The following is a 24,772-nucleotide window of genomic DNA, read 5'->3' on the forward strand; positions in this document are numbered from 1 at the left end:
GTTTAAATTTCATCAGCTGAAAAACTTCAAACAAGAAATAACAAACAGGTTTTTTTTATTTAAAAAAGACAGATCGAACTGGAGCTCAGCTCCCATTAGTTACACATAACGGTGTAACGTTTCTATGGCAACTACAGATCCAACCCATCCATCAGTAAGTTCATGATAAACGCGTTGCGGTCGAAAGTCTGAAAGGGGATTAAAAATCTGGTGTTCCATTTCACAGCCTGATTCACTTTAACTTATGTTAAAGATCAAACAAGGCACAGCAATTTCTTTATCGGTTGTAAACCTTAAAACATGACTTATTAAAATCGCAAGACAAATTAAAAAAGCACATTTTCAATCATTTATCGCGACTTGCCCGACATTAAGAAACACTTTTGGATGTACCCTCGGCCCAAGACACACAAACACAGTTAATATGGACAACATGTACAACCGAAAGTAAAAGCTTGGCATGAAGTCCCGGAGCAACTCATTAATGGTGCTAGATTTTTGAACGTCGCCATCCATAAACCGTGAGCACATTAACAAAAGGTCACACGACCCGAACCGTCACTTTTTTTTAATGCTGGCACATTAAAACAGTGTAAACAAATGAGACCGCCTCCGAGAAGTCAAATGGAAAGCAGAAACACTCACACATTTGACCTGCGTCTCATATTTGAAAGACTAATTAATTGACGAAACAATTGAAATGAGATGGCGGCTACGATTCATTCTGGTTGACGGCGTGCCGCGCGAACGTTTGAGAACTGAAACGCGCAGCACCCTTAATGTGCCGTCACCGCAGGCTCCGGAGCCCTCCGATGCTTCCCGTGCTACCGCATCCCTCCCGTCTTCCATCTCACGTGTACTGAAAGTCTTTGTTGCGTCATTACGGACGGGTGGGAGAACGCCGTCGTCTTTACAACTATGCTGGCCAGCAGCACCATTTATGGATCTAAATTAGCGCTGCAGTTGCTGGATGGTGGCGAGGCCCACGGTTGGACCTTCGGTTGACCAGCGACGGCCGGGAAATGATGACGGACCCTGACGAGATGAATCACGAGTGCTTATTTCCAGGTGGTTCCCACTTTTTAAACAGTGCAAAAGACCCGCGTCTACTTGTGAAACTGCAAAGCTTCCTTTTCCTTGTTATGTTGTAGCAGCAGGAGCTTCTCTTCTTTGTCCTGAGCTGTGACTCGCGATGCCTCTACGTTGTTTACAGAGGAACGGATCAGATGGCCATGGGGTCTGTTCTGGTGAAGCTAAAGTCCCACATGATGCCGTCCTCGTTGGGAAGATGGCTGGAGGGCAAGAGGACCCGCGTGACCCAGTGTCTGGGGAAACGGAAGAACAAATAGGTAATGGCTCGAAACAGATAATGTCGTCTGACAGCAAGGGCTTTATTTTGAGTAAGTTGTTAAAAACACCCTTTGCTCTCGCCCCGTCCACGCGCTACATTGCTATGGATACGTTCTTCATACAACCCCACAATAAACAAAATCCAATTATCCCCAAAAGGTTTTCAGGAAATCGCACTGACCTTTATGGTCCTGATGCATTTACTTTCTGTAACCACGGTAACCAGAGACTGTCGCCAAGTCGGCCCGTGGCAGAAACTCTTAACGACAACATCTTCACAGTTTAGGAAAAGGGGTTTTGGAACTCACCTCCTTTCTTCCACACCCAGCAGTAACTTCCAGTTGTTCATTGTACCGTGATGATAGGGATTTTTGAACACCTGCGTGAGAGCACAGGAAAGCCATTTTCAACGTTGTATTCTTTTGTCATGTACGTTTGGGTCTCAAAATGGACGATTGTATGCGCTCCCAACGGGTGTCCGCACCTTGCCCTTCTCCTGGAGTCTTTTGGTCTCTTTGTGGTTGATGTGACGCTCCACGCTGGTCTCTGCTCTGCTGATGAGTATGCTGTGCCAAAGGGTGAGTCCTCCGAGAGCTACCGTCACCGTGCTGCGGGGAGGACGTATTGCAACATGGCGCCTTATCTGATGCTTATATGTATATATAAATAGAAGCGGTATGTGGCCATGTGTTCCTTACCTGGTCAACACCCAGAGGAAGATGATACTCTTCTGAGCCGTGGTCTCGATGTAGATGTCGGTTGGAGGCGGGGTCTGATAGTATCTCTGAAGGGGACAGGAAATAGTCACGCTTGCGTTGTTTGGGACGAATGTGGACTTATTTCACTTTCAGATCTAAGCCAGATCACTGCTCTCTGAGGTCCTTTCGGCTCAGTATCAAGAGGCCGCTCCCAATGCGGGTACGTTAACATCCTGTTAGTGATATCGGGGAGGGCGGGGGTGGGGCTGCTACTACACTTTCAAACCAATTGGTATTCGAAGCCTAAAGTTGTTTGTCCACCAGCTGGTGCGTAAGCACCTTTTGATATCACCGTCCTGGATCAGAGGCAAATGTGAGAGCAGAAAGATAAGATCCTTTGGGTGTCTCCAATTTCGCTTATCATTTGCCAACTGAGTCCGCCTCCTCCCTTTCACCGCCCTTACCGTCTGGGACCCTGAGCAGCAGAGTCGCGTTTATGGGGTGGACAGATAGAGAGATGCTTCTCACCTCTATCGCGCCGTAGGCCTCCAGAAACAGGGCTTTGCTGCTGACGCTGCAGTAGAAGCAGCCCAGCGTCATGTAGAGGCAAAAGGAGAAGAAGTAGCGCTGGTTGAAGTGGCCCACGCAGTTGTTCAACCAGGCTGGAAACATGTTCAGGTCAACGTGGACAAAGATGGGGAATCCAATACAAACAAAACGCTTGAAACATTTTATGCGTTATGTTGTTTGTTGGAAGGATACGACAGTGGTGGTCCATCTTCAAAACACAGCTGTAATAAAACAATGAACCATGAGGGATTCTTTTTTTATATAAACTGAAGAACTGTACGTGAGAATTATTATTTGATTATCTCACGCGTTGCAGATGCTGCAGTGGTGCGTCCTGGGCGGTTTTGGAGTGATGCATTTCTTACAGATGGACACTGAGGGAATATGAATTTTGTCCTAAAATAAAAACACACACATGAGGATTACTGTCTCACAACTGAAACTGAGGTACTTAGAGCTCAATGCACTGCATATTAAAAAAGTGATGCTCATAATAACAAAGCTAACGCCATATGCAATAATATCTTCCACAATAATACAATAAGCATCACTTCTTAAGTCACGCGTAAATCCTGCTACACCGCGTCTGCAAATCGTCTTCCGGTCTGGCAGGAGCTGGGTACCTTGGGCGGGTGTCCCGGAGAGGTGGTGGTGGCCTTGTAGTAATGGAAGACCACCATGGTAAGAAGCCAGTGGCCACAGCTCAGGTGCCAGGCGACCCAGTACGAAGGGTAGGTGCTGAGAATCGTGGGCAGGACGAACAGGTAGACGATGACCACAACCGAGGTGGTCAGCAGTGTGACGAGACAGACAAACACCTGAGAGAGGAAGAGAAAGAGAAGAGGGTGAGGAGCGAGGTTCGTGGGGGAAGGGAGGGGGCCAAACAAGGACACCGACAAAAAAAAACAGCTCACCACTCCGAACCAGCGGGTCACATTGTCCACGATCCAGTAGACGGGTTCGAAGGCGCAGTCCAGCAGAGTGTCCGCGTTGGTGAGGCTGTTGAAGTGCAGCGACGTGAGCAGCAGCCGGCTGTAGCTCCACAGCTCCAAGAGCCGGCCGCCGATCCGCCGCTCGGTCGCCCCGCCTCGGCCTCCTCTCTGCAGGCGGCACCGCCGGAACCAGCGCAGAGACAGTCTCATGGCCCGGGAGAGCTGCCACCTCCAGCTGCTGCTGCTGCTGCTGCCCGTACGCATGCCACCGCCTCCTCTCCTACACACTCTGCCTTCCAGACACACACAGACACACAGAAACACAGACCAACAGTTGAAAACGCAGGCCGTGTAAAACAGCAGCTCTTCGTAGCGGAGCCGGAAGTTTTCCACCGCCATCCCCGCCGCCTCCTTCGGGGGAAGTCAAAGAGTTGCGAATTAAAGTTAACTCTCCGAGAAAGCACCGGGCAAGTTCTGAGATGGCATCCTCTGTGTGACACACGACCTTCAAAGAAAACAAGGACGAGTTACCAGGTACTGAGCTACGCCCACCTGGCCCTTAGAAATTAACTTCTCCTGTTAATAATTCATAGCAAAATCCAGATGTCCAGGCCAAAAACAAAAACCTCTTAGAAACGTGCAGAGTGGTAACCCTATAAGAGGGGAACGCGATGGGGTGAATTTCTTAAGTAGGAAATAAAGTAGCTACCCGATCCCTCCAGGGCATCATTCCATGAAAGTGAGTATTGGTTACACAGATAAGCCTTGTTCAGGTTCTCCGGAATGGGATGGCATTAATAATGAGAGATGCTCATCGGGGACCTTTGGTCCAAAGTAAGGCCTGTCAACAACCTGCCCTCTTTCTTCGCTGTCAGCTGCAACTTGACTATCCCATAGTTACCGAAGAAAAAAACTAAATAAATAAAAAGTGCAATAAGTGATCTAGCGTAAAGGATGTAAATGTGACACCTCTATGTCCCATCTGTCAAGGTTGCACGCAATGTCGCTGTTTTCCTATTGTCATTTAAGGGTCCTACGTGCAACATTAATAAATCATGATTGAACACCAATTTACACTCTCTGAAGTGAGTAATTACTACATGTGGAGGCCCATTTTCACCAGAGGGAAAACGTGGATACAAAATGATGTTCAGGGCTGCAACTGGCAACTAACCAATGTGTTTTTTTGTTGTTGTTTTTTTACTTTCAGAGTCTTTTAATGGATCTTATCGATCTCAATCTCATCTGTATTAGATGTTTTGTCTGACCGACTGTCCGAAGATATAAAATATGTACCTGCTTGTTGTGCAGCCTAAACGGGACCTTCGATGGGATACACAGTGACACCCAGCAGGGCACCTCAGTCTCCGTGGCAACCCGCTGCCCTAAATCTGGTTTTAGAAGAAAGGAGAATCACCGCCTGTGTGTGTGTGTGTCTCTCTCTCTCTCTCTCTCTCTCTCTCTCTCTCTCTCTCTCTCTCTCTCTCTCTCTCTCTCTCTCTCTCTCTCTCTCTCTCTCTCTCTCTCTCTCTCTCTCTCTCTCTCTCTCTCTCTCTCTCTCTCTCTCTCTCTCTCTCTCTCTCTCTCTCTCTCTCTCTCTCTCTCTCTCTCTCTCTCTCTCTCTCTCTCTCTCTCTCTCTCTCTCTCTCTCTCTCTCTCTCTCTCTCTCTCTCTCTCTCTCTCTCTTTCGACCAGCGACATGTTCAAGCAAATACGTAAATCAACTGATCTACATGCTTGTCTTTTTCATATAAAATAAATACTTTGGATTTTTTGCTCTTGTTCAAGCAGTTTTAAGACACTCAAGTTTTTTGCAATCAATACGTCACTATTCTTAAGATATATACAGTAGACATGCATTAATAACTCATCATATATATATATATATATATATATATATATATATATATATATTATATCAATTAACAGTTTAACAAATTAGTTTCTATAATAACTGTGGCCATGTATGTGAAAGATAGGCTTACTCAATCCATAGCAATATGTTGAAAAGACGTCTGGGGTTATGGTTATTAGGATAGTGTGCAAAGCTAAAAAAAAAATATTACATTTATTATCGATTGATTAATCTAAATCTAAACTGGATATTGTTTTAAAGAAAATGTATGTGCCACTATTGTGACAATCTGACTATTATGGCAGACAACATCCTGTTCCTGCAAAAAAGGGTTTTTTTATATACTGTTTGACATTTTGTAGACTCAATTATTAATTGTTGAATAGAGAAAACAAATATGCAGTCTTGTTGATAATAATTTAAAAAGGGTTGCTTCAAACCGTAATGTCATGATTGAACTATTTTAAGTAATTTGTTTCCCCAGTCTAAAAGGACATATTACAGTCAAGTGGTGCAGCTTTGAAACTATATTAATTTATCAGAATGAAATTAATACTTAATTCCACAATGTTAGCATGAATTTGACAGCTATGATATCGCCCACCCCCGTAGATTAGATTGGACACTGTGTGAAAGCACCGACAGCCACAACCAGAATATAGTAATTCTATACATACTACATTCCATTAAGACATACTACATGTCTTAATGGAGTATTGTGGTCAGTATAGCCGATATGCTAGTGTCAGTGTAGCTCTTGACCAGCAGAGAATATCTACAAAGCCTGAACAATGCAATCGAAGACTGAGATTTTTGGACAAATCCACATTACGATAGTTCACGGTGACGGAATGATTAATACTCTGCGGTTTCACAATCTGATAATCTCTCAAACGGCAAAAATAAGCATTCATCCAATTAGCTCCCAAGACGTCCTGCCTCGCCGTTTGCTCTGTCGTTACTGCGGGCTGCCTCCCGCCCCCTTCGACCCGAGTCTTTGCTCATAAATACCGCACACCGACTCTACTCCGCTTGACATTGACCTGCTGTACCTGGTCAGGTGAAGAGCCCGTCGCTATAGGGTCGGGTCATGGCCGGGCTACACCGTTAGCCATGGTCCGTCTGCACCGGTTGCCTACAGCAAAAAGCGGTGCTTACGAAGATCGTCTATTGAACAAACGTTTCATTCAACAGTGTCAAGTGGTCAAGATGGTTAAAGTAAATGTAGCAGAGGAGGGTCCACTACCTGTTACGCCAAGGTTTAATCAGTTCGCTTGATTTGATTTGATTTGAAATAGCACGTGGTACAACGCAAAGTTCCTCACAAAAGGGTTTAGTGCCCCCAAAAGAAATAATTCCAAAGTGGGACCTCTTCGTCTTCTACTCTTTGGGCAAGCTCGCTCGAGATCGCGCAATGTGTCCTGGGTAATGAAGTCGTATTTTGCTGGAACGGTTTATTAAAATGTGTCTCAACCCACGCTGTATTAAAGTATATTACTGTTATGTATTCACAGTATAAGTCCTGACGATGACAACAGTGGATATTCAACAGACCGCCCGTTTGAAACCAATAACGGCGCATTCCCCAAAGTTGGCATAACCAGGAAGTACTGAGGTGTCATGTGATTGTAAAAAAAAATGGCTGCTGTGCAGTGGTAAGACTTTCTTTTCTATTTCAGAAAACTCAACGTACATTTTCTAAAATCGTGTGTTTTTACCGGCGGCTTTTAGGAACGGTTCGTGTCGTGCAAACGTGTGTTTAGTGATCTTAATCATAATTATCTTGCCAAATTAAAAGCCAAACTTGTTATGCAGCAGGTTGTCAACATAACACGACCAATCAGAAGTCAGAATTACCAAGTGGTATTATTATTATGGCTCTTGCCTTGCATCCAATGTCCTCTTTGCCGACGATTAGGTTGCATTTTGGCAAACGCCTGTGGTGAAGTGTCATTATGACACGAGGGAGTGTTAGCGTCAGCTGTCAGTAAGTAAACAGCATGCTCTCTATAGTGAGTGCACAGTGAGACTGTCGGTGTGAGCTCCCTGGTGATCTGAAGGCTGAATCTGTCTGTGTGTTGTTTACCAAGGCGATCCAGCGCACGCAGCTATGACACCGAGCTGCAGAGATGTCGTCCTGAGGCTGCTCTGGTTGAGTTTGGAGACTACCATCCCCTCAAACCCATCATGGTAGACATATATTTTTATTCTTGTAACTCAACTGTACAGCCTGGTCATAAACGCCACTGTCACAACATCACAGCGTCTGCATAGTTGAACACAATCTATTGTGTTGTTTTCACAGAAATTAAAATCTACAGTTGAGATTCATGTCCCGTTCACCGCTCTGACCTCCCTTGCTCCTCTCCACCCAGGTGACTGACACAAAGACCCGCCACGGGGCTCGTAAAGGCAGCACCTCCTCGTCTTCCTCGTCTTCCTCCTCGGTGGCCCCGGACCCCCTCAGCTCCATGCTGGATGGGACCGACCCCCTCTCCATGTTTGCAGCAGCCTCGGTCATCGAGGCTCCTGCCATGTCGCACAGCGCCTCCACTGGGGTTTGTAACGCTGTATTTAAAAAATGTTTTAAACACCAACTCTTGGCAGCTTCGATACACATTTATTGTTCCTGACCTTCAGAAACTAACATTCGTCAAACTCTATTTACCACACCCAGAAGTGGAAATAAGATCATACCCAAACCAGTTTTTTTTAAGGAGAGATGTTGTGCTTCCAGGACCTGGGGAGGAAGAGGAAGGAGAAGGAGGAAGAAGCAGTTGGACCAGACTTTGAGACCTGGTCGTCGAAACGCGGAGAGATCCTGGCCAGGTTCACCACCACGGAGAAGCTCTCAATTGTGAGTCGTCCTCCACCGTAACAGCGAGAGAATAGCAAGTTGTTCTGGTTCTTTAAACAGAAACGTAATTCCAATTTCTTTGTCTTCACAGAATCTATTCATGGGTTCGGACCGAGGTGAGACCCGCATTTGTATTTAGCATAACGATCATAACACATTTTTATAGAGCAACACAGAGTCTGTGTGTGTTTTTAATTTGTGTCCCTTACCGATAGCACTTTGTAGTTTAGCACTTTAGTAGCACTTAAATGGCACTTACTGATAGTACTCTGTAGTTTAACGTTATTGAAGAAATTGTACTTGCTTGATTCTTGTTGTTCTGAGTTTGGACTCATGGTTTAATGCACTTATTGTAAGTCGCTTTGGATAAAAGCGTCAGCTAAATGACATGAAATGTAATGTAATTTGGTCAAAAGCTAACACATCAGTCCTGCTGTCGCCGTAGGAAAAGCTCCAAGTCCAGGATCCTCCGCCGTTTCTGAGAAAGTGCGAACTCGCCTGGAGGAACTGGATGATCTGGAGGAGGTGCCTTCTTGTCTAAATTGCACATTTCAAATGTCAAAATCCTGTCACCGAATGCTCTGTTGCTTGTGTTTGCATGCATCCACTGCTCTTCGACTGCCTCTGGTGGTGCTGAGACAAGCTGCAAAATTCATCAACACGATAGATTTTCATTGAAGTGAACATCATTCTCGTTAAACAGAGAGAATCCATGTTCGAGCACCGATGGGTTTTGGACTGACGTGTGTGTGTGTGTGTGTATGTTCAGGGTTCCCAGAAAGAGCTGCTGAACCTCTCCCAACAGGAATACGCCAACCGCATTGAGGAACTGAACCAGTCCTTGAAGGAGGCTTGGGCCTCGGACCAGAAGGTCAAAGCCCTGAAGATCGTCATCCAGGTATTACAGCAGTTGAAAACACACAGAAAAGAATGGAGAGAACAACCTTTATGCTCCTTCAGTCACATTAAACACCTCTCGAACCGCTGGATACAGACAAAATAAGTTATTGTCATAAACACTGATCTGTGTTCTGTTTTCAAAGTGCTCCAAGCTTCTGTCCGACACCTCGGTGATCCAGTTCTACCCCAGCAAGTTTGTCCTCATTACTGATATCCTCGACACTTTCGGTGGGCAAAGAACCCTTGTATCTCTTAGTGAAAAGAAAAGAAGAAAAATAAAACGTTTTTCTGACTGTAGTCTCACTTGTCTGTAGGCCGGCTGGTGTACGACAGAATCTGGACCATGTGTTCCGACCCACGACCCCTGACCGGTACGGAGAAGACTCAAAGAATCCAGTCAGATGTAATTTGAGCATTTAGATTGTTTTGCCTTGAATCATCTGTGTCTGGCTCATGTCCGTTTCGGCCCGCTTGGCTTCCTCCCTCCTCAGACTCGTTCACAGTCGAAGATGTGAACGACACGGCCAAGGAGACGTGTCTCAACTGGTTCTTCAAGATCGCGTCCATCAGGGAGCTCCTGCCCCGATTGTATCCTTTTCCCACCGTCGGCAGTCTTACATTTGTCCCTGTGACATCCCTGATCATCGAAGACGCACCCCTGGCCTCATGTAGAAGTGTGACTCTTTGACCTCTGTGAACAGATACGTCGAGGCTGCCATTCTCAAGTGCAACCGCTTCCTGAACAAATGGTTGGTTGGTTTCCTTGGTGGGCTTCGTTAGTCCGTCGTTGCATCCCAGTTTCCCTTTTTAGGTCGACGCATAATGCGTTTAGCTCCAGTATTCTTTTGATATTCTGCCCTTTTGACTTGTTCCACTTCCTCAGTTCAGCAGTATTAGATTTGTATCATATCAATCAGAATTACTTTGTTGTGGGCGTTATTTGAAAGATTTGGTTTGCTGCAACGGAACAACAAAATAGTCCCTCCTGTCCCTCCGCCCCTCACAGCGGTATTCCGGAGACGCTCCCTCGGTTGACAGCCATGATCAGAGGGATCGGAGACCCCCTGGTGGCGGCGTACGCCAGAGCTTACCTCTGCAGGGTGAGACATGCTCCGACGCTTTTTCTCTCCCCGATTCTGAGCCATTTCTTATCCGTCATCCCCCACACGCCTACCGGCAGTCTAGGGCCAGAGATAACAGTGCTCTCTCCCTCCAGGTGGGCATGGAAGTTGCCCCCCACCTGAAGGACAGCCTGAACCGCAACTTCTTCGACCTGCTGGGCACCTTCCGGCAGGTCAGCAGTGACAGCGTCCAGAACCAGCTGGTCCTGCAGAGGGTGGAGGTGCCCGAGTACCTGACACTTTATTCACCCGCCGTCAACTGGATCTTGCAGTGCATCGCCTACAGAGCTCCAGAGGCACGCGGTCACACACAGTTTTAGCTTCATTTGTTTCTAACCAAAAGATATCACATAACGGCATTTTCAATGGAAAAAGGTCGAGCTCAGTCAAAACCCTTTTATATACGTAGATGGATATGCGTGTTTTTAATGCTGTTTGTGTTTCCGTGTCAGCCTCTGCTAACGGAGATGACGGAGAGATGCAAGAAGCTGGGGAACAAGTGAGTGCTTTTTAAAGACACTAATAATGAGGTGGATTTAATTTGGAGGCTTTTTCCTTTCTTTTTCTGTTCGGTGAAAGGTAGCGTAGTTCTGTACAGGAAGTATACGTCTTCATCAAACTGAATCAGATCTTGAAGATATATATATATATATATTTTTTTTTTTTTTTCAGATTAGTCATATGGTACGATGATCAACAGCATTACATCGTGGTTGCTTTATTATTATTCCAGAATGATTTTATGTCTACGTAAGGACACGTTTTGGTTGTAACCGGTGGACACACGCACGTTGCTTCAAAACAATTGGGAACCAGTTTATAAAAGTCCAGTTAAATTAAGAGATCCAAACACTGCCAATGAAGAAAACAACGATGTACTCGCCAGAAGCTTTACAGAGTTTCAACAGTTTCTGGTTTGGGAGAAATAAAATGTTCCTTTTACCACAAAGAATACAACGTGTTCCTGTTTTCCCCCATAGTGCTTTGCTGCTGAATTCAGTCATGAGGGCGTTCAGGCCAGAGTTTGTCGCGGCCAGAGCCACCGACTTCATCGGTATGATCAAGGACTGTGACGAGGCCGGCTTCCCAAAGGTCAGAGGGCATAAACATTCGTAATACGGTGGTCCCGTGAATATGTGAAGAAATATTACAGCAAACTTTGGAGTTCATGAAACTCTAGTTATACCAATGAGGTGTAAGCATTGTCTCGATTGTCGTCCTCTCTCCAGCATCTGTTGTTCGGAGCTCTGGGTCGCAGTCTGGCCTGTGCCGACCCCCCAGAATCTGAAAGGCTGACGATCCTCAACGAAGCCTGGAAGGTCATCACCAAAGTCTGCAGTCCCCAGGTACTGTAGGAATGACCAGGTGTGTTTGTGTCTGTGTGTACCCGCATGAACACATTCAGGTTGTGACTGTGTGTGGGATTGTTTGTTGTATTTAGGACTACGTCATCTGTGCCGAGATCTGGGTGGAGTTCACCTGCCGACACTTCTCCGTGAGTAAAGCACCGGAGGGAGGAGGAGTTGTCCCACTTTTTGTTGCTTAAAGTTCACGGGACTTTTGTCTCTTGCTCCTCAGAAACGTGAGGTGAACACCGTTCTGGCTGACGTCATCAAACACATGACCCCTGACCGGGCGTTTGAGGATGCTTATCCTCAGGTCAGCAGCTCATTGGCTCAACGGGACAAGTCTCCCTCCTCCTGCCGTGTGCTCTGTGGTGACTCTTGTTTTGTTTTGTTCTGCATCCAGCTGCAGTCGGTGATCAGGAAGATCCTCACCTACTTCCACGACTTCTCCCTCCTCTTCTCCATGGTGAGCAACCGCCACCTTCGAGATACGCACAATGGAAAGTTTGCATTCTGGAGGCCTGAAATAAGCCGCCTTTTATCGTGCCACAGTTCCACAATGTCTCCCAATCGTCCTGTTCCTCAGGAGCGTTTCCTGCCGTTTTTAGACATGTTCCAGAAGGACAGTGTGAGGGTGGAGGTGTGCAGATCCATCATGGATATCTTCATCAGGTAAGAGCCACCTCAGAGACAGAGTTTGAAGAATGAGATGTTTCTGCTTTGTGACAAGAAAAAGGTGACTAATGTGTTCATAAAGGTTTAAGAAAAGGTTGGACTTCTAATTAGTCTCATCTGTTGCAGACACCAGGAAGAGCCCAGCAGAGACCCGGTCATCCTCAACGCCATGTTGCACATCTGCAAGACCATGCACGACTCTGTCAAGTAGGGTATTTGTGTGTGTGTTTGTGATATATTTAGAATTACCTCCGTAGTTTTTGTCCTCAAGGAGCTCAAGGAATTTGGTATTTGGTCATTATTTCAATTATAATGTTTTGTCAGCGATTTTAAACACCTTGTTTTGTCCTTAATCCAGTCCTTTTAATGTAGATTGTGAATATGGACAGATATTTACTCTGACGCCTGTTGATCCGCCTGGCGGCAGCCTTCACCCCCTCTCTGGTCTCTGTATTGCAGCGCTCTCACTCTCGAGGATGAGAAAAGATCTTTGGCTCTGCTGATCATCGGCTTCATCCGCATGGTGAGACTCCTCCGACTTTTGTGGTTTGTGGCAATAGAGTATTTGTTTGGGACTATTTTCCGGTGCGAATAAATACACTTTTGGAGCTCTTGTGAATTATCTCTGGCCGCAGGACAGTGTACTGACTCAAATAAATTAAGCTCATGTTCATGGAAATGAAGAAACCTGTCACCCTCTCTCTCCCCCCCCATCTCTACACTGTCGGCAGTCAAATAAAGGTGAAAATACGCCCCCCTCCCTAAAAGAAAATGGGCCTAAATTAATAAATTGTGCCTAAATGGCACAAAAGAATAAAACTATACAAATAAATATGTCTTTTTTTTTCTCTTTTTTTACATGTTTGAAAAACAAGTAAATTCATGACTTCCCTATCATTCAGTAAATCTCGCATCACCTCTTCCGTCTGTGTGTCCGTCATTGTGTTCAGGTGTCTTTTGGACGAGACTTCGAACAGCAGTTGAGTTTCTGTGTGGAGGCCAGAGCCACCTTCTGTAACCTGGAGTCAGTGCTGGTGCAGCTGATTCACGTCAGTATAAATCAGTATAAATTTGCCGCTGCGATATTCATGCACACGCGTGCAGCATCCTCAGTGTTCGCCCTGTCGCTTCCAGACGGTGAACCAGCTGGCGATGGAGACCAGCAGGGTGATGAGAGGGAATCACTCCCGCAAAACGGCGGCCTTCGTCAGGGTGAGTAGACGAGCGCAAGCATCTGATCACTGCAGGCCACCGTACGTTCCCACGGGATGAGAACCAGTGCCTGAGTAACATTGAGCCCAGCGTTGGCTTCGGATGTCGGATGCTTTGACTCGAGGACTGTTATCGTTCCCCTCTCCTCCAGGCGTGCGCTGCCTACAGTTTCATCACCATCCCGTCTCTCAGCAGCATCTTCAGCCGTCTCAGCCTTTATTTGCTGTCTGGTCAGGTTGCGTTGGCAAATCAGTGTCTCTCCCAGGGTGAGCAGCGGCTTCCTTTCAAATTCTACACAAGGTGTCAATTTTAAGCAATGGTTCATTCATTTTCAGCAATTCTTCACGTTCTTTTTCTGTCATCTCCAATCCTTTACTCTCTTCCCTTTTTGTTTCCTTCTTTCCTTTCTATCTCCTTTTATTGTTCCCTCCTGTCATCATTGTTTCTCCCTTCCCTCGTCCCTCTCTTTTCTCTCTCTCCATCCTTCCTAACGCACCTCCAGCGGATGCTTTCCTAAAGGCAGCAGTCAGTCTTCTTCCGGAGGTTCCTCGCTCCATCAGCGTCGAGGGGAAACTTCGCTCTTCAGAGAGCTTCCTGATGGACTTCATCAACAACTTCCTGGCTACGCTGCTGGTTGTCCCGGTAACACAATCCTTTCCTCATTCTTGGGAAATATGACGAAAATCATCTGTAGCAGACACAAACAGCTCAGTTAGGAGTTTTGATGTGGGTGTGAATCGAAGGAGATGAAGTACAAAACCAACAGGCGAATCTCCTTAACACTGTGTCCAGGACCATCCAGAGCATGGCGTGCTCTACCTAGTCCGCGGTTTGCTCAACATGGTCCAGGATTACACCTGGGAGGACAACAGCGACGCCAAGGTGCGGGTCTACATCAGCGCTCTGCCCTTGCTGGCTGCCATGAGCCAAGAAACCTACCTCTACTCCATCCCTAAAGGTACATCCACACACAGCGTCATAAGAATATCTCCGATCCAGCAACACTGTCACTGTTCCGCTTTATGACAAAAGGCTCGACTGTTCGTCTTTTCGCATGTTGCAGTGGTTTATAGAGAGATTATTATTTTTTCGTCTTTACTTGTCCCAGTGGACTCCAATGAGACACTTTATGGAGGAGACCCCAAGTTTCTATCGGAGATCAACAAGCTGTCTGAGACTCTGATCGGACAGATCCTGGACCATCTGAAGGCCCTCGGTCGGGACGAGGTGAGGCAGCAGCGTCTTTTTCTCATGCTGCACTTTCTTTTTATCAGAAGTTTGATTTCTATCTAATAACGAAAACACCACCTTCGTCTTGCCCTCTTGCAGCAAAGCACACGGCGTCAAGGAGCTCTGGCCTTCTCCCTGTTCGGTGTCCTGCTGGCTCATGGTGACCTGAGGAACAACAAGCTGAGCCAGCTGGCCGTCAACCTGTGGAACCTCAGCCACAAATACGGACACTGTGAAACGCGAGTCTCAGTGAGTTCACACCCACACCTCTCACACGTTTAACAGATTTTCTTAAGCCGCTGCAGCCAGAACTGCTTAGATGTTTTCTGCACGTGGTCCAGAATACAGTCTCATTCATTTCAGTGAATGTGCTCCGTGGGAATGCAGCCTGTCTCCTCTCTCTGCTGCAGGTTCGAACCCTTGAGTGCATGAAACACCAGGCTCAGCAGGCCGACATGACCCACCTGTCGGATACAGTCCAGAGGCTGGCCCTTCAGTCCCGCACCTGAACGCCAGCCTCAACAACCTCTGTATAATGTTTGTGTGCCATGTTTGTGTAAATAAAAGAGAACCAGAAGCACACGGAAGAAGAATCCATGCCGTAATGTATTTTGCGTGAGGACACTTCGGGAATACAATTTGATTTGCATTCAGCTCTAAATTATTACAATTTGGTTTTGACCATTACAAATAAACCTAATTACAACAATTGTAGACAGAAGTTACAGAAAGTTGTTCTTGTGCCTCAATTCTTTGTTTATGCCATCAAGCCTAAAAATAACTACTTGCACACTGTTTTTATATATATATATATATGTATATATACAATATACACATACATACATATATATATATATACACATACATATATGTATGTATGTGTGTGTGTATATATATATATATATATATATACATACATACATATGTATATACACACATATATATATATATAGTGTGTATATATATATATATATATATATATATATATATATATATGTGTGTGTGTGTGCGTATATATATATATGTGTGTATATATATATATATTATATGTGTGTATATATATATGTATGTATATATCCATCCATCCATCCATTATCACCCGCTTATCCGGGGTCGGGTCGCGGTGGCAGCAGGTTCAGCAGGCCGACCCAGGCCTCCCTCTCACCCGCAACACTTTCCAGCTCATTCTGGGGGATCCCGAGGCGTTCCAAGGCCAGCCAGGAGATATAATCCCTCCAGCGTGTCCTCGGTCTTTCCCGGGGCCTCCTACTAGTTGGACGTGCCCGGAAAACCTCTAATGGGAGGCGTCCAGGAGGCATCCTGACTAGATGCCCGAACCGCCTCAGCTGACTCCTTTCGACACGAAGGAGCAGCGACTCGACTCCAAGCTCCCCCCTGATGTCCGAGCTCCTTACCCTATCTCTAAGGCTGAGCCCGGCCACCCTACGGAGGAAGCTCATTTCGGCCGCTTGTATCCGAGATCTCGTTCTTTCGATCACGACCCAGAGTTCGTGACCATAGGTGAGGGTTGGAACGTAGACCGACCAGTAAATGGAGAGCTTTGCCTTCCGGCTCAGCTCCCTCTTCACCAAGACGGACCGGTACAGCGCCTGTTTTACTGCTGCAGCCGCACCGATCCGCCTGTCTATCTCCCGCTCCACCTTACCCTCACTCGTGAACAAGACCCCGAGATACTTGAACTCCTTCGCTTGGGGTAGGCAGTTTGCCCCCACCTGGAGGGAGCAATCCGCTGGTTTCCGGCAGAGCACCATGGCCTCAGATTTGGAGGTGCTAACTCTCATCCCTGCCGCTTCGCACTCGGCTGCAAAACGCCCCAGTGAATGCTGGAGGTCACGGTCCGAGGAGGCAAACAGGACCACATCATCCGCGAACAGCAGAGAGGCGATCCCGAGACTCCCGAACCGGATACTCTCCACCCCCTGGCTGCGCCTAGATATCCTGTCCATGAAGGTCACGAACAGGACCGGTGATAAAGGGCAGCCCTGGCGGAGGCCAACACCCACCGGGAACGTGTCTGACTTACTACCGAGGAGACAAACACAGCTCCTACTGCAGGCGTACAGAGACCGGATGGCCCGTGCCAACGGGTCCGGCACCCCATACTCCCGCAGCACCCCCCACAAAAACCCCTGAGGGACCCGGTCGAAAGCCTTCTCCAGGTCTACAAAGCACATGTAAACTGGTTGGGCAAACTCCCAGGACCCCTCCAGTAATCTTGCAAGGCTAAAAAGCTGGTCCACTGTTCCACGACCGGGACGGAATCCGCACTGTTCGTCTTGAATCTGAGGTTCGACAAGCGGTCGGAGCCTCCTCTCCAGCACCCTGGCATAAGCTTTTCCCGGGAGGCTGAGCAGTGTGATACCACGATAGTTCGAGCACACTCTCCGGTCCCCCTTCTTGAAGATGGGAACCACCACCCCGGTCTGCCAGTCCATGGGCACTGTTCCCGACCCCCATGCGACACTTAAAAGGCGTGTCAACCAAGACAGCCCAACAATGTCCAGCGCTTTCAGCATTTCAGGGCGGATCTCATCCACCCCTGGCGCCTTGCCACCAAGGAGCTTTTTGACTACCTTGACGACCTCTGCCAGGGATATGGGTGAAACCACCCCAAAGTCTTCCGGCGCTGCCCCCTCTCCGGGGGACATGTTGGCCGGGTTTAGGAGTTCCCCAAAGTGCTCTTTTCACTGTATGTATGTATGTATATATATATATATATATATATATATATATATATATATATATAGTGTGTGTGTGTATGTATATGTATATATATATGTATATATGTATATGTATATATATGTGTATATATACATATATATATATGTGTGTGTGTATATATATATATGTATGTATATATATGTATATGTGTATATATATATGTATATATATATGTGTGTGTGTATATATATATATATATATATATATATATGTGTATATATATATATGTATATGTATATATATATATATATATATATATATATATATATATATATATATATATATGTAAGAATTTAATTAGAAGAAATTCCCTACAGGGCAAGTACTATATTTTTATTAACGCATTTTTGGGATTGTTTTAGAACATAAACTAGCACGCAGATTAACCAATATTTTACATAGATTGAATAATATGGAATGAACAATGATTGGCTCGAGGGGGAGACTCGTAGGACGAAACTCATCAAGCCACATGACCACGAGTTTTTACTAACCAAAACATTATAATTGTATTTTTCAAAACCCCAACTCCATGACTTGTGTGGTTCCCACTCCTCCCAATCAAATAACCGCAACACGCCGGCTACGGCGAGCGAGGAGGGTCTGTTTTGTTTATAGCTTTCCGGTTTCCCACTGAAAACACTTGGCTCGAGCGCTGCTGCGGAGCAACAATGTCGGAGCAGGAGTCTCTGAGGTGCTCCAGTGCCAGAAACCGTGGAGGCGTACAGAGGGTTGAAGGAAAACTGCGCGCTAGTGTAGAAAAGGGAGATTATTATGAAGCACATCAGATGTACAGGACTTTATTTTTTAGGTAAGCCTTCGTTTCGTGTTAATAGGTGCAGTTGTTGCTGTCATTTGGCTTTTGGGCCTGTCTGTTCCAGATCTTTCTACTGTCAACCTTGCTTATGTGCCTGTCGGTTTGTGATTGGCTGAACTCACCTCGGACCCGCCCACTCATCTTGATCCGTGATTTTGTGTGAACAGTTGTGCTGTCAATCTAAACTCTTATAATGGACCGCTAACTAGTGCTAGCTAGCTAGCGACATGTTTTAGCAGCACAACTAATGATGGCCGAAGCCGAGTTAACGGGCCAGTTGGTACAAGACAGTCAACGCTTTTGTGTTTATGCGTTATCGGAAAAGATACTTCGCATGTAATCTTAAATTACCATGATATAGCGGTTAACTGCATTGTTAATGTGTGTAGAAGCTGTCCAGCTGTGTTAGCATCTAGCCAGTTAGCCGCACACTGCACCGCCGCAGTCCGAACTGTGATGGGTAACGTTAGACATGTTTCCTCCTGCTTGGTATATTTATGTATATATTTTACTAAGTTAGTAGTTTTAGTGAAGAATATGATGAGTTCTAAATCCTCCTCCGGATCAGAGTTTGAGTTAGTTCGCCTTCTACTTCTTCGCCATTGTCATTTTCATGACTTAACAGTTATAATTGCAATATTATCTCCTGAAATCCTTTCATACAGGAAAACAATGCTGCAGCTATACTGTGGTCTTCAAGAAAGTTGTTATATCAAATTCACATTCACATTGACACCTTGTTTTGGATCTCAAGGAAAAGCCAGCGTGCATGTATCATATCTTGCTGTCCAAGGGGAGGGTCTTGGGTGATAAGCAGACGTTATCTCGCGTGTAATGTCGCTAACACTCCTGTCCTTCATCAGGTACATGTCACAGGCAAAACATGCTGAGGCCAGGGAGCTGATGTACAATGGCGCTCTACTCTTCTTCAGCTATAACCAGGTACATGCTACACTAGATTTCTGCACGATTAGCTGACCTGCTAAGTCCCGTGGCAGGTCTCTATTTGAAGGGTTCAATGTAAAGTGTGCACATTGTTTATGTAAACACCCCAAATAGGGGACTGATTATGTGATGTTTTAATGAATTCATAATTGTTGATTGATTACGCTTATTCTCCAATCCCCCAATTGCTTTAGCAAAAATATCCAATTCTTTTGAAAATATGGAATTAAAGATACACTTAATTGTGTTTTCATCTCCAGCAAAACAGTGCAGCAGACCTGTCCATGCTGGTACTGGAGGTGTTGGAGAAATCTGAGACAAAAGTTGAAGATGAAATATTAGGTGAGTGGGAGCATTGAGCCTTTAAAAGAGACTGATTCCCCTAATAGAGTACTTGTGCTAAACTTATATTTTTGTAAAGTTTTTTTAGTTTTTTTAAAGATTGGATAGTTTCTGCATATTTTGTGTTTTTATAACTGTTGTCCTCTTATTGTGTGAAAAGGTCATGTCTATGTCAGCGGTGTTGATAAATGTTCCCTTCTATTGCTACTGCGTTATTGTTAACCATATATACTGTATCTGAAAGATGCAATATTCAGCTTATTTTGGGAGTGAACATTGCTTAGCAATGGTCAATGTTGAAATGTATCAAGATAATCTGACATTAAACAATATACATTATTTACAGTATGTCCTGATCAATAGTAACTGTCTCTTCATACAATGAGGCATTTTTGAACAGCTGACATACCCAGATTGCAGTTAGTGATGGATTGGGCTTTCCTTATATTGCCATACAGTTCCACTATTGATTGGTGTTGACACTGTTAATAATATTCTTGATTGGTTTGGGACATCTCTAGTCTGTGATGTGATATTTTATAAATACTGCAGCATTAAAACATTCGGAGAAGACCACCTTTTACAAGGAGGGGCAATGAAATAACATTCTCTCATGCTGTTGGGGTTGTATGTGATTGTTGCAGAAAGCCTGGCTAAGCTGTTCAGCCGGATGGACCAAAACTCTCCAGAGAGAGTTGCATTTGTGTCCAGAGCATTGAAATGGTCCACAGGAGGGTCTGGCAAGTTGGGTCACCCAAAACTACACCAGATGCTAGCTGTCACCTTGTGGAAAGGTAATTAATGACTTAATTAGTTCATTAAATGTAGAGGATAATAACACAGCACACTCAGGCCGAAAGGGCCATGTGGAATCAGCAGGCGGCATTACATACTGTCTTGAAGCCAGGGCTGCCAAAGTGGCAGTGCGTAATGCCTGGAGCCTCGACACACTGCCCCTTAAGGGGGAGAGGGTCCCCAAATGTGACTTTGAGGTACGTCTACACTCTTGCATGCACGGAGGTAAAAAGAGAGGAGACGCTTAGCGCAAACAGAGGCGTTAGTGCACCGGCCAGACGAGTCTTCTGTCCGTATGGCATATTCGGTGCCATGGATGCATGTTGCCCATAATATTGCTCCCAATGGGCAAGCTGCCTTATTCTTGCGTGGATGTTAATATCTTAACCATTAAATGATTGAATACAAGGAACATTTGTGTCTTCAGAGCAAAACTACAGTGAGTCTCGTTACCACTTCCTGCATTCTTCTGACGGTGAAGGCTGTGCTGAGATGCTGGTGGAGTATTCAGCGTCACAAGGCTTCCGCAGCGAGGTCGACATGTTTGTGGCGCAGGCCGTCCTACAGTAAGTCAAACACCAATATTTGTTTTTGATGTCGTAACAATGTAAAAGTTGAAATCACCTTCAATGTTAGATTCAGATTCAACTTGGCAAATGTAATCTGAGCTTTTTGTTGGTGTACTATTCAGAATCTGTATGTGCAGTGAAGAGAGTGGTATTGATGTATCCTCCTCCAGTGTGTTGTGTTGTATTCATTGTCTTTCTCTTTTCCTTCATCCTCACACGTTTTGTCACATTTTCTTTCCCATCTTCTCCTTTTGTCTTTATCTGCCGTCCCTTTTTATATTTCTGTCCTTTTTTCTTTTCTGATCCTCCACTCTACAGGTTCCTCTGCTTAAAGAACAAAAATGGCGCTTCTGTAGTGTTCAGCACGTACACAGAGAAACACCCGTCCATAGAGAAGGGCCCTCCCTTCGTCCAGCCTCTACTAAACTTTATCTGGTTTCTGCTGCTGGCAGTGGATGGGTAAGTTTGATTTATTGTGTTAACACACAGGAACCTATATATATATTGATTATATATTATGAGCTCAATGTCATATGATAATGTCTTCTGTTGTAAAACTGTACAGACACCTCAGCTAGCATATGGGCTGACTTCCTACTGCAGCAGTAATCGCATTTGATTGACAAATTGTGTACCACAAATGGAAACAAAGCCAACTATAGACTTCATGTAGTGAGGCTAAAATATATGACATTGTCTGAGTTACTGCAGAGCTTGTTCTTCTAGTACTCTACAACAGTACATGGTTTGTTTGCTAATGTACAGTATTAAAAACCCTCATTCTCTCTGTTTCTTTAGGGGTAAATTAACAGTTTTCACAGTGTTATGCGAGCAATATCAGCCTTCCCTGAAGAGGGACCCCATGTATAATGAGGTGAGTGTTAAAAAAACCAAACAACTTGATGGTCGGATATTTACTGCCATTATTTACGTATTTAATAAACTTTAGTAATGGGACTGCAGCTGCAATTCACCATGTGTATGGTGACTGAATAATAATGTGTTCTATGTGTTGTGGTGGAATATTTCAGTAGTTGTTCAGTGTGTTGCATTTTCCTTTTTGTGTGTTTTTATTTCTGGAACTGCATATTGTTATTTATTTAACTGATATAGATGGGCATGTTTTGCCTATATGTTCCTCTGGGTGTTTCCCAGCTACATAGCTGTAAATGTAAGTAGGCAGGATTGTTTTTGTTTGTTGTTGATACCCGTCGAGGCTGTTCCCTTTTAATATTGTCAGTTTTGCTGATTTATCCGTAACCGTGTATTTGTGTTGCGATTTTCTTGTTTATTTTCTGTGGCCTTTAACAAACGGCGTATGTTCCTCCCGTTACCGTAGACTAGATAGGTTACAAAACTACAGCCGAAGACATTTGTACATGTTGCGTCCCTGTCTTATTCACAACTATGTCTTCCTCTACCTCCTCCTTTGGACAACTTCCTGGCTCCTCAGTATCTCGACAGAATAGGACAGCTTTTCTTTGGTGTTCCACCTAAACAGTCCCCATCATACGGTGGACTGCTAGGTGAGTGAACCAAGACTTTGTACATTAGAGCAGATTGAGCAGAAATTTGAGCGCATTATTTCCACATGCATTACTGATCATCTGTAAGATTAATTTAAATTTAAAGTGTTGCTCCCTGTATGATCTCATCGCTGTTTAATCACATTTTTAAACCCTCAGGTTTTACAGATCGAGTGTGCTGCATGCAATTTGTTTAGACAAATGTATATTGACATATGATGGTTTATAATAGACATTAAATAATTAGTTTGACATTTTGGGAAAAATGCTCATTTGCTTTCTTGCTAAACGTTAGATGGAAGATACCCCTCATGTCTGTACAGAAAATATGGAGCTAAATATTCTCTGCATGCAGCGACTTCCTTTAGTCCTGTTGTCGAGCGGAGATGTGAGTTTGGACTGTAGGTGTAGTGAGCATTAGAGGTGCCAGCCGGCAGATTTGGTTACCTTTTTAGAACAGAGCCAGTCTAGCTGGACTGGCCTGGGGGAACTAGGGGGAACCGTAGTTTCCAGTCTTTAGGCTAAACTAAGCTAACTTGCTGCTGGCTCATGCTATACATTTGTCGCTACCGACATGAGACTGCTATCAGTCTTCTCATCTCACACTCTGCAAGAAACTCAATGTGTGTATTTCTCAAAATGTGTAACCCTTCCTTTTCAAATGCTACATCTAATATTTAAACACCTTTTTGAAAAAGATCTCCGCACGGCGTAATGTTGTACAGTGTCATATCCTTGTATGCACAGAATGATGCTCACCGTGTTGCATCCTGCAGGAAACCTGCTGAACAGCCTGATGGGTTCGGGCGAGGAGGATGACACAGGCGAAGAAGCCCAGGAGGACAGCAGCCCCATCGAGTTGGACTGAGCCCGCCCCAGGACGTGGAGAACAAAACGAACACACGCAAAAACAAAACAAAAAATGCGGAAGACACGCCTCTCTGCTTTATTTCCACAACAAGGGTTGGGCGATGGCGCTGGTCCATGTTTTCAGAGGCGTGCTGTTTCCAAAAATAATACCCTTCCCAGTCTTAAAATCAGAGCAAGTATCAGGCTGCCAAAACACCCCCCTCAGCAGTGCCGGGACTGACTGCGCCAAACTGCAAACTCTTCCCGTCGAGTTATTATTATTATTTTATTTGAATCATTACTTTTGTTAGTGTGGGACTCTTGCTCTCGGTTTAGGGTGTATGATTTTTAAACGAGAAATAACAAACTGCCCTCTCCCTGTGACAACTTGCTCCAAAGAGAAGGGAAGGTTGGAGTCTCCCAGTGGAGAGGATGGCATCACCAGAAACCCCTCTTCATAATAATGATGATGATGATGATGATGATGATGATGATGACGACGACATCATTATAAGAGGGTTTAGTCAACTTGCTACAAGTATTCAACTGTTTTGTTTGCCAGACAGCCACTCGGAGCTACGGTGTTGCTGCATTTTTCAGCAACTTTCTTGTTAAAAAGTCTCTTCTTTCAGTAGTAAATTAAATTGTACTTGTCGTCGACGGCGTCTTTCAGTTTCTCATCTCTTTGTCCTTTTTTAGCAATATGGACAAAAAGACAACAAAGCTCTGCAAGTCATTATCAGAGCTCATATTGCACCTTGAATGTCAACCAAACAAACCCACTCTTCTCAGCGTCTCCTCCACAGTTCATAGTTGTGGCTGTCATCACTATTTGAGTGAATTACTGCAAACAGAGCTGTCTGTATAATGACATATTATAGACGTCCCATTTATGACTGTGCACTTGCTGAACTGCTACTGTTTGCATCCCAAAGAGGAGTCCGCGAAGTGATCTTTGACAATGCAAACGACCCTCTGTTGGAGTGAATTTGGCTTGTGTTACAAAATGCTAATATCTAAACCAGTTGGTCACATGATCGTTTCTGATTTAGTCTTATTCCGTTTTTCTGTTCAATTGGATCAGACATCAGTTCAGCCAGTGCACAATCAGAAGTGTGACTTCTTAAACGATAGCTGCTGTTCATCAGTGTTAACTTTCTCAACCCAGAACACTCTCACTCTGCTTGTTCCTCTTGACCGCTTTCTTGTCTCTCATATTTCAAACTTCGGCATCTTTTTGTCCTCGTAGTGAAACTCAGTCCAGGTCTTGTCAGTTTCACTTTAAGGCTACCTGTGCTCCAGATGATCTTAAAGGGGGGGGGGGGTCACATCCAACCTGTGAAGTCAAATGTAAACTTAATACTAGGATATGTCATTGGCGGTCCAATTTAGAGTAATCTTTATTTGCTTCTGTGTGTAACACCAAAGTGGCCAATACTAA

At 44.9% G+C, this 24,772-nt stretch overlaps 3 protein-coding genes across 11 annotated transcripts in view; 2 read left to right on the forward strand and 1 right to left on the reverse strand.

The window, feature by feature from the left end:
• Positions 1–38: 38 nt before the first annotated feature.
• Positions 39–6,572, reverse strand: zdhhc16b (zinc finger DHHC-type palmitoyltransferase 16b). Of its 4 annotated transcripts, none has more exons than XM_034558497.1 (11): positions 6,458–6,537; positions 4,847–4,941; positions 3,533–3,839; positions 3,242–3,436; positions 2,926–3,014; positions 2,811–2,839; positions 2,577–2,710; positions 2,049–2,134; positions 1,835–1,958; positions 1,659–1,729; positions 39–1,325 (listed from the first exon to the last, which is right to left on the reverse strand). In XM_034558497.1, the coding sequence occupies exons 3-11, from the start codon at positions 3,812–3,814 to the stop codon at positions 1,223–1,225; spliced, it is 1,113 nt and encodes a 370-aa protein (XP_034414388.1). In that variant the 5' UTR covers positions 3,815–3,839; positions 4,847–4,941; positions 6,458–6,537; the 3' UTR covers positions 39–1,222. The 4 variants fall into 4 exon arrangements, with proteins under 4 accessions (XP_034414388.1, XP_034414387.1, XP_034414385.1 ...); XM_034558496.1 differs by having other exon boundaries at positions 3,533–3,843; XM_034558494.1 differs by lacking the exon at positions 4,847–4,941 and having other exon boundaries at positions 3,533–3,843; positions 6,458–6,572.
• Positions 6,573–6,841: 269 nt separating this feature from the next.
• On the forward strand, positions 6,842–15,460 carry vps35l (VPS35 endosomal protein sorting factor like). 2 transcript variants are annotated; one of them, XM_034558502.1, is made up of 30 exons: positions 6,842–7,060; positions 7,496–7,595; positions 7,781–7,963; positions 8,143–8,262; positions 8,354–8,378; positions 8,708–8,787; positions 9,032–9,160; positions 9,306–9,390; positions 9,477–9,533; positions 9,654–9,750; positions 9,864–9,911; positions 10,169–10,262; positions 10,379–10,579; positions 10,736–10,782; positions 11,264–11,375; positions 11,513–11,629; positions 11,725–11,778; positions 11,862–11,942; positions 12,033–12,095; positions 12,216–12,301; positions 12,431–12,511; positions 12,764–12,827; positions 13,255–13,353; positions 13,439–13,516; positions 13,668–13,782; positions 14,019–14,158; positions 14,309–14,474; positions 14,625–14,743; positions 14,846–14,995; positions 15,157–15,460. In XM_034558502.1, exons 1-30 carry the CDS (start codon positions 7,044–7,046, stop codon positions 15,253–15,255), a joined length of 2,907 nt encoding a protein of 968 aa, XP_034414393.1. In that variant the 5' UTR covers positions 6,842–7,043; the 3' UTR covers positions 15,256–15,460. The 2 variants fall into 2 exon arrangements, with proteins under 2 accessions (XP_034414393.1, XP_034414392.1); XM_034558501.1 differs by lacking the exon at positions 6,842–7,060 and adding an exon at positions 7,332–7,392.
• Positions 15,461–18,052: 2,592 nt separating this feature from the next.
• Positions 18,053–24,772, forward strand: part of get4 (guided entry of tail-anchored proteins factor 4) — a 7,549-nt gene continuing 829 nt past the window's right edge. Inside the window, exons 1-9 of one of the 5 annotated variants that reach the window (XM_034558386.1) lie at positions 18,075–18,299; positions 19,169–19,247; positions 19,511–19,592; positions 20,237–20,386; positions 20,815–20,953; positions 21,275–21,415; positions 21,755–21,830; positions 22,410–22,482; positions 23,259–24,772. The exon at positions 23,259–24,772 is cut by the window's right edge and continues 829 nt beyond it. In XM_034558386.1, the coding sequence (XP_034414277.1) occupies positions 18,160–18,299; positions 19,169–19,247; positions 19,511–19,592; positions 20,237–20,386; positions 20,815–20,953; positions 21,275–21,415; positions 21,755–21,830; positions 22,410–22,482; positions 23,259–23,350 (972 nt within the window). In that variant the 5' untranslated portion in view covers positions 18,075–18,159 and the 3' untranslated portion in view covers positions 23,351–24,772. The other 4 variants (XM_034558388.1, XM_034558389.1, XM_034558387.1 and 1 more) reach the window with 4 other exon arrangements.

The sequence above is a fragment of the Cyclopterus lumpus genome, chromosome 19, assembly GCF_009769545.1.
Source record: "Cyclopterus lumpus isolate fCycLum1 chromosome 19, fCycLum1.pri, whole genome shotgun sequence".
Classification (NCBI taxonomy): Eukaryota; Metazoa; Chordata; class Actinopteri; order Perciformes; family Cyclopteridae; genus Cyclopterus; species Cyclopterus lumpus.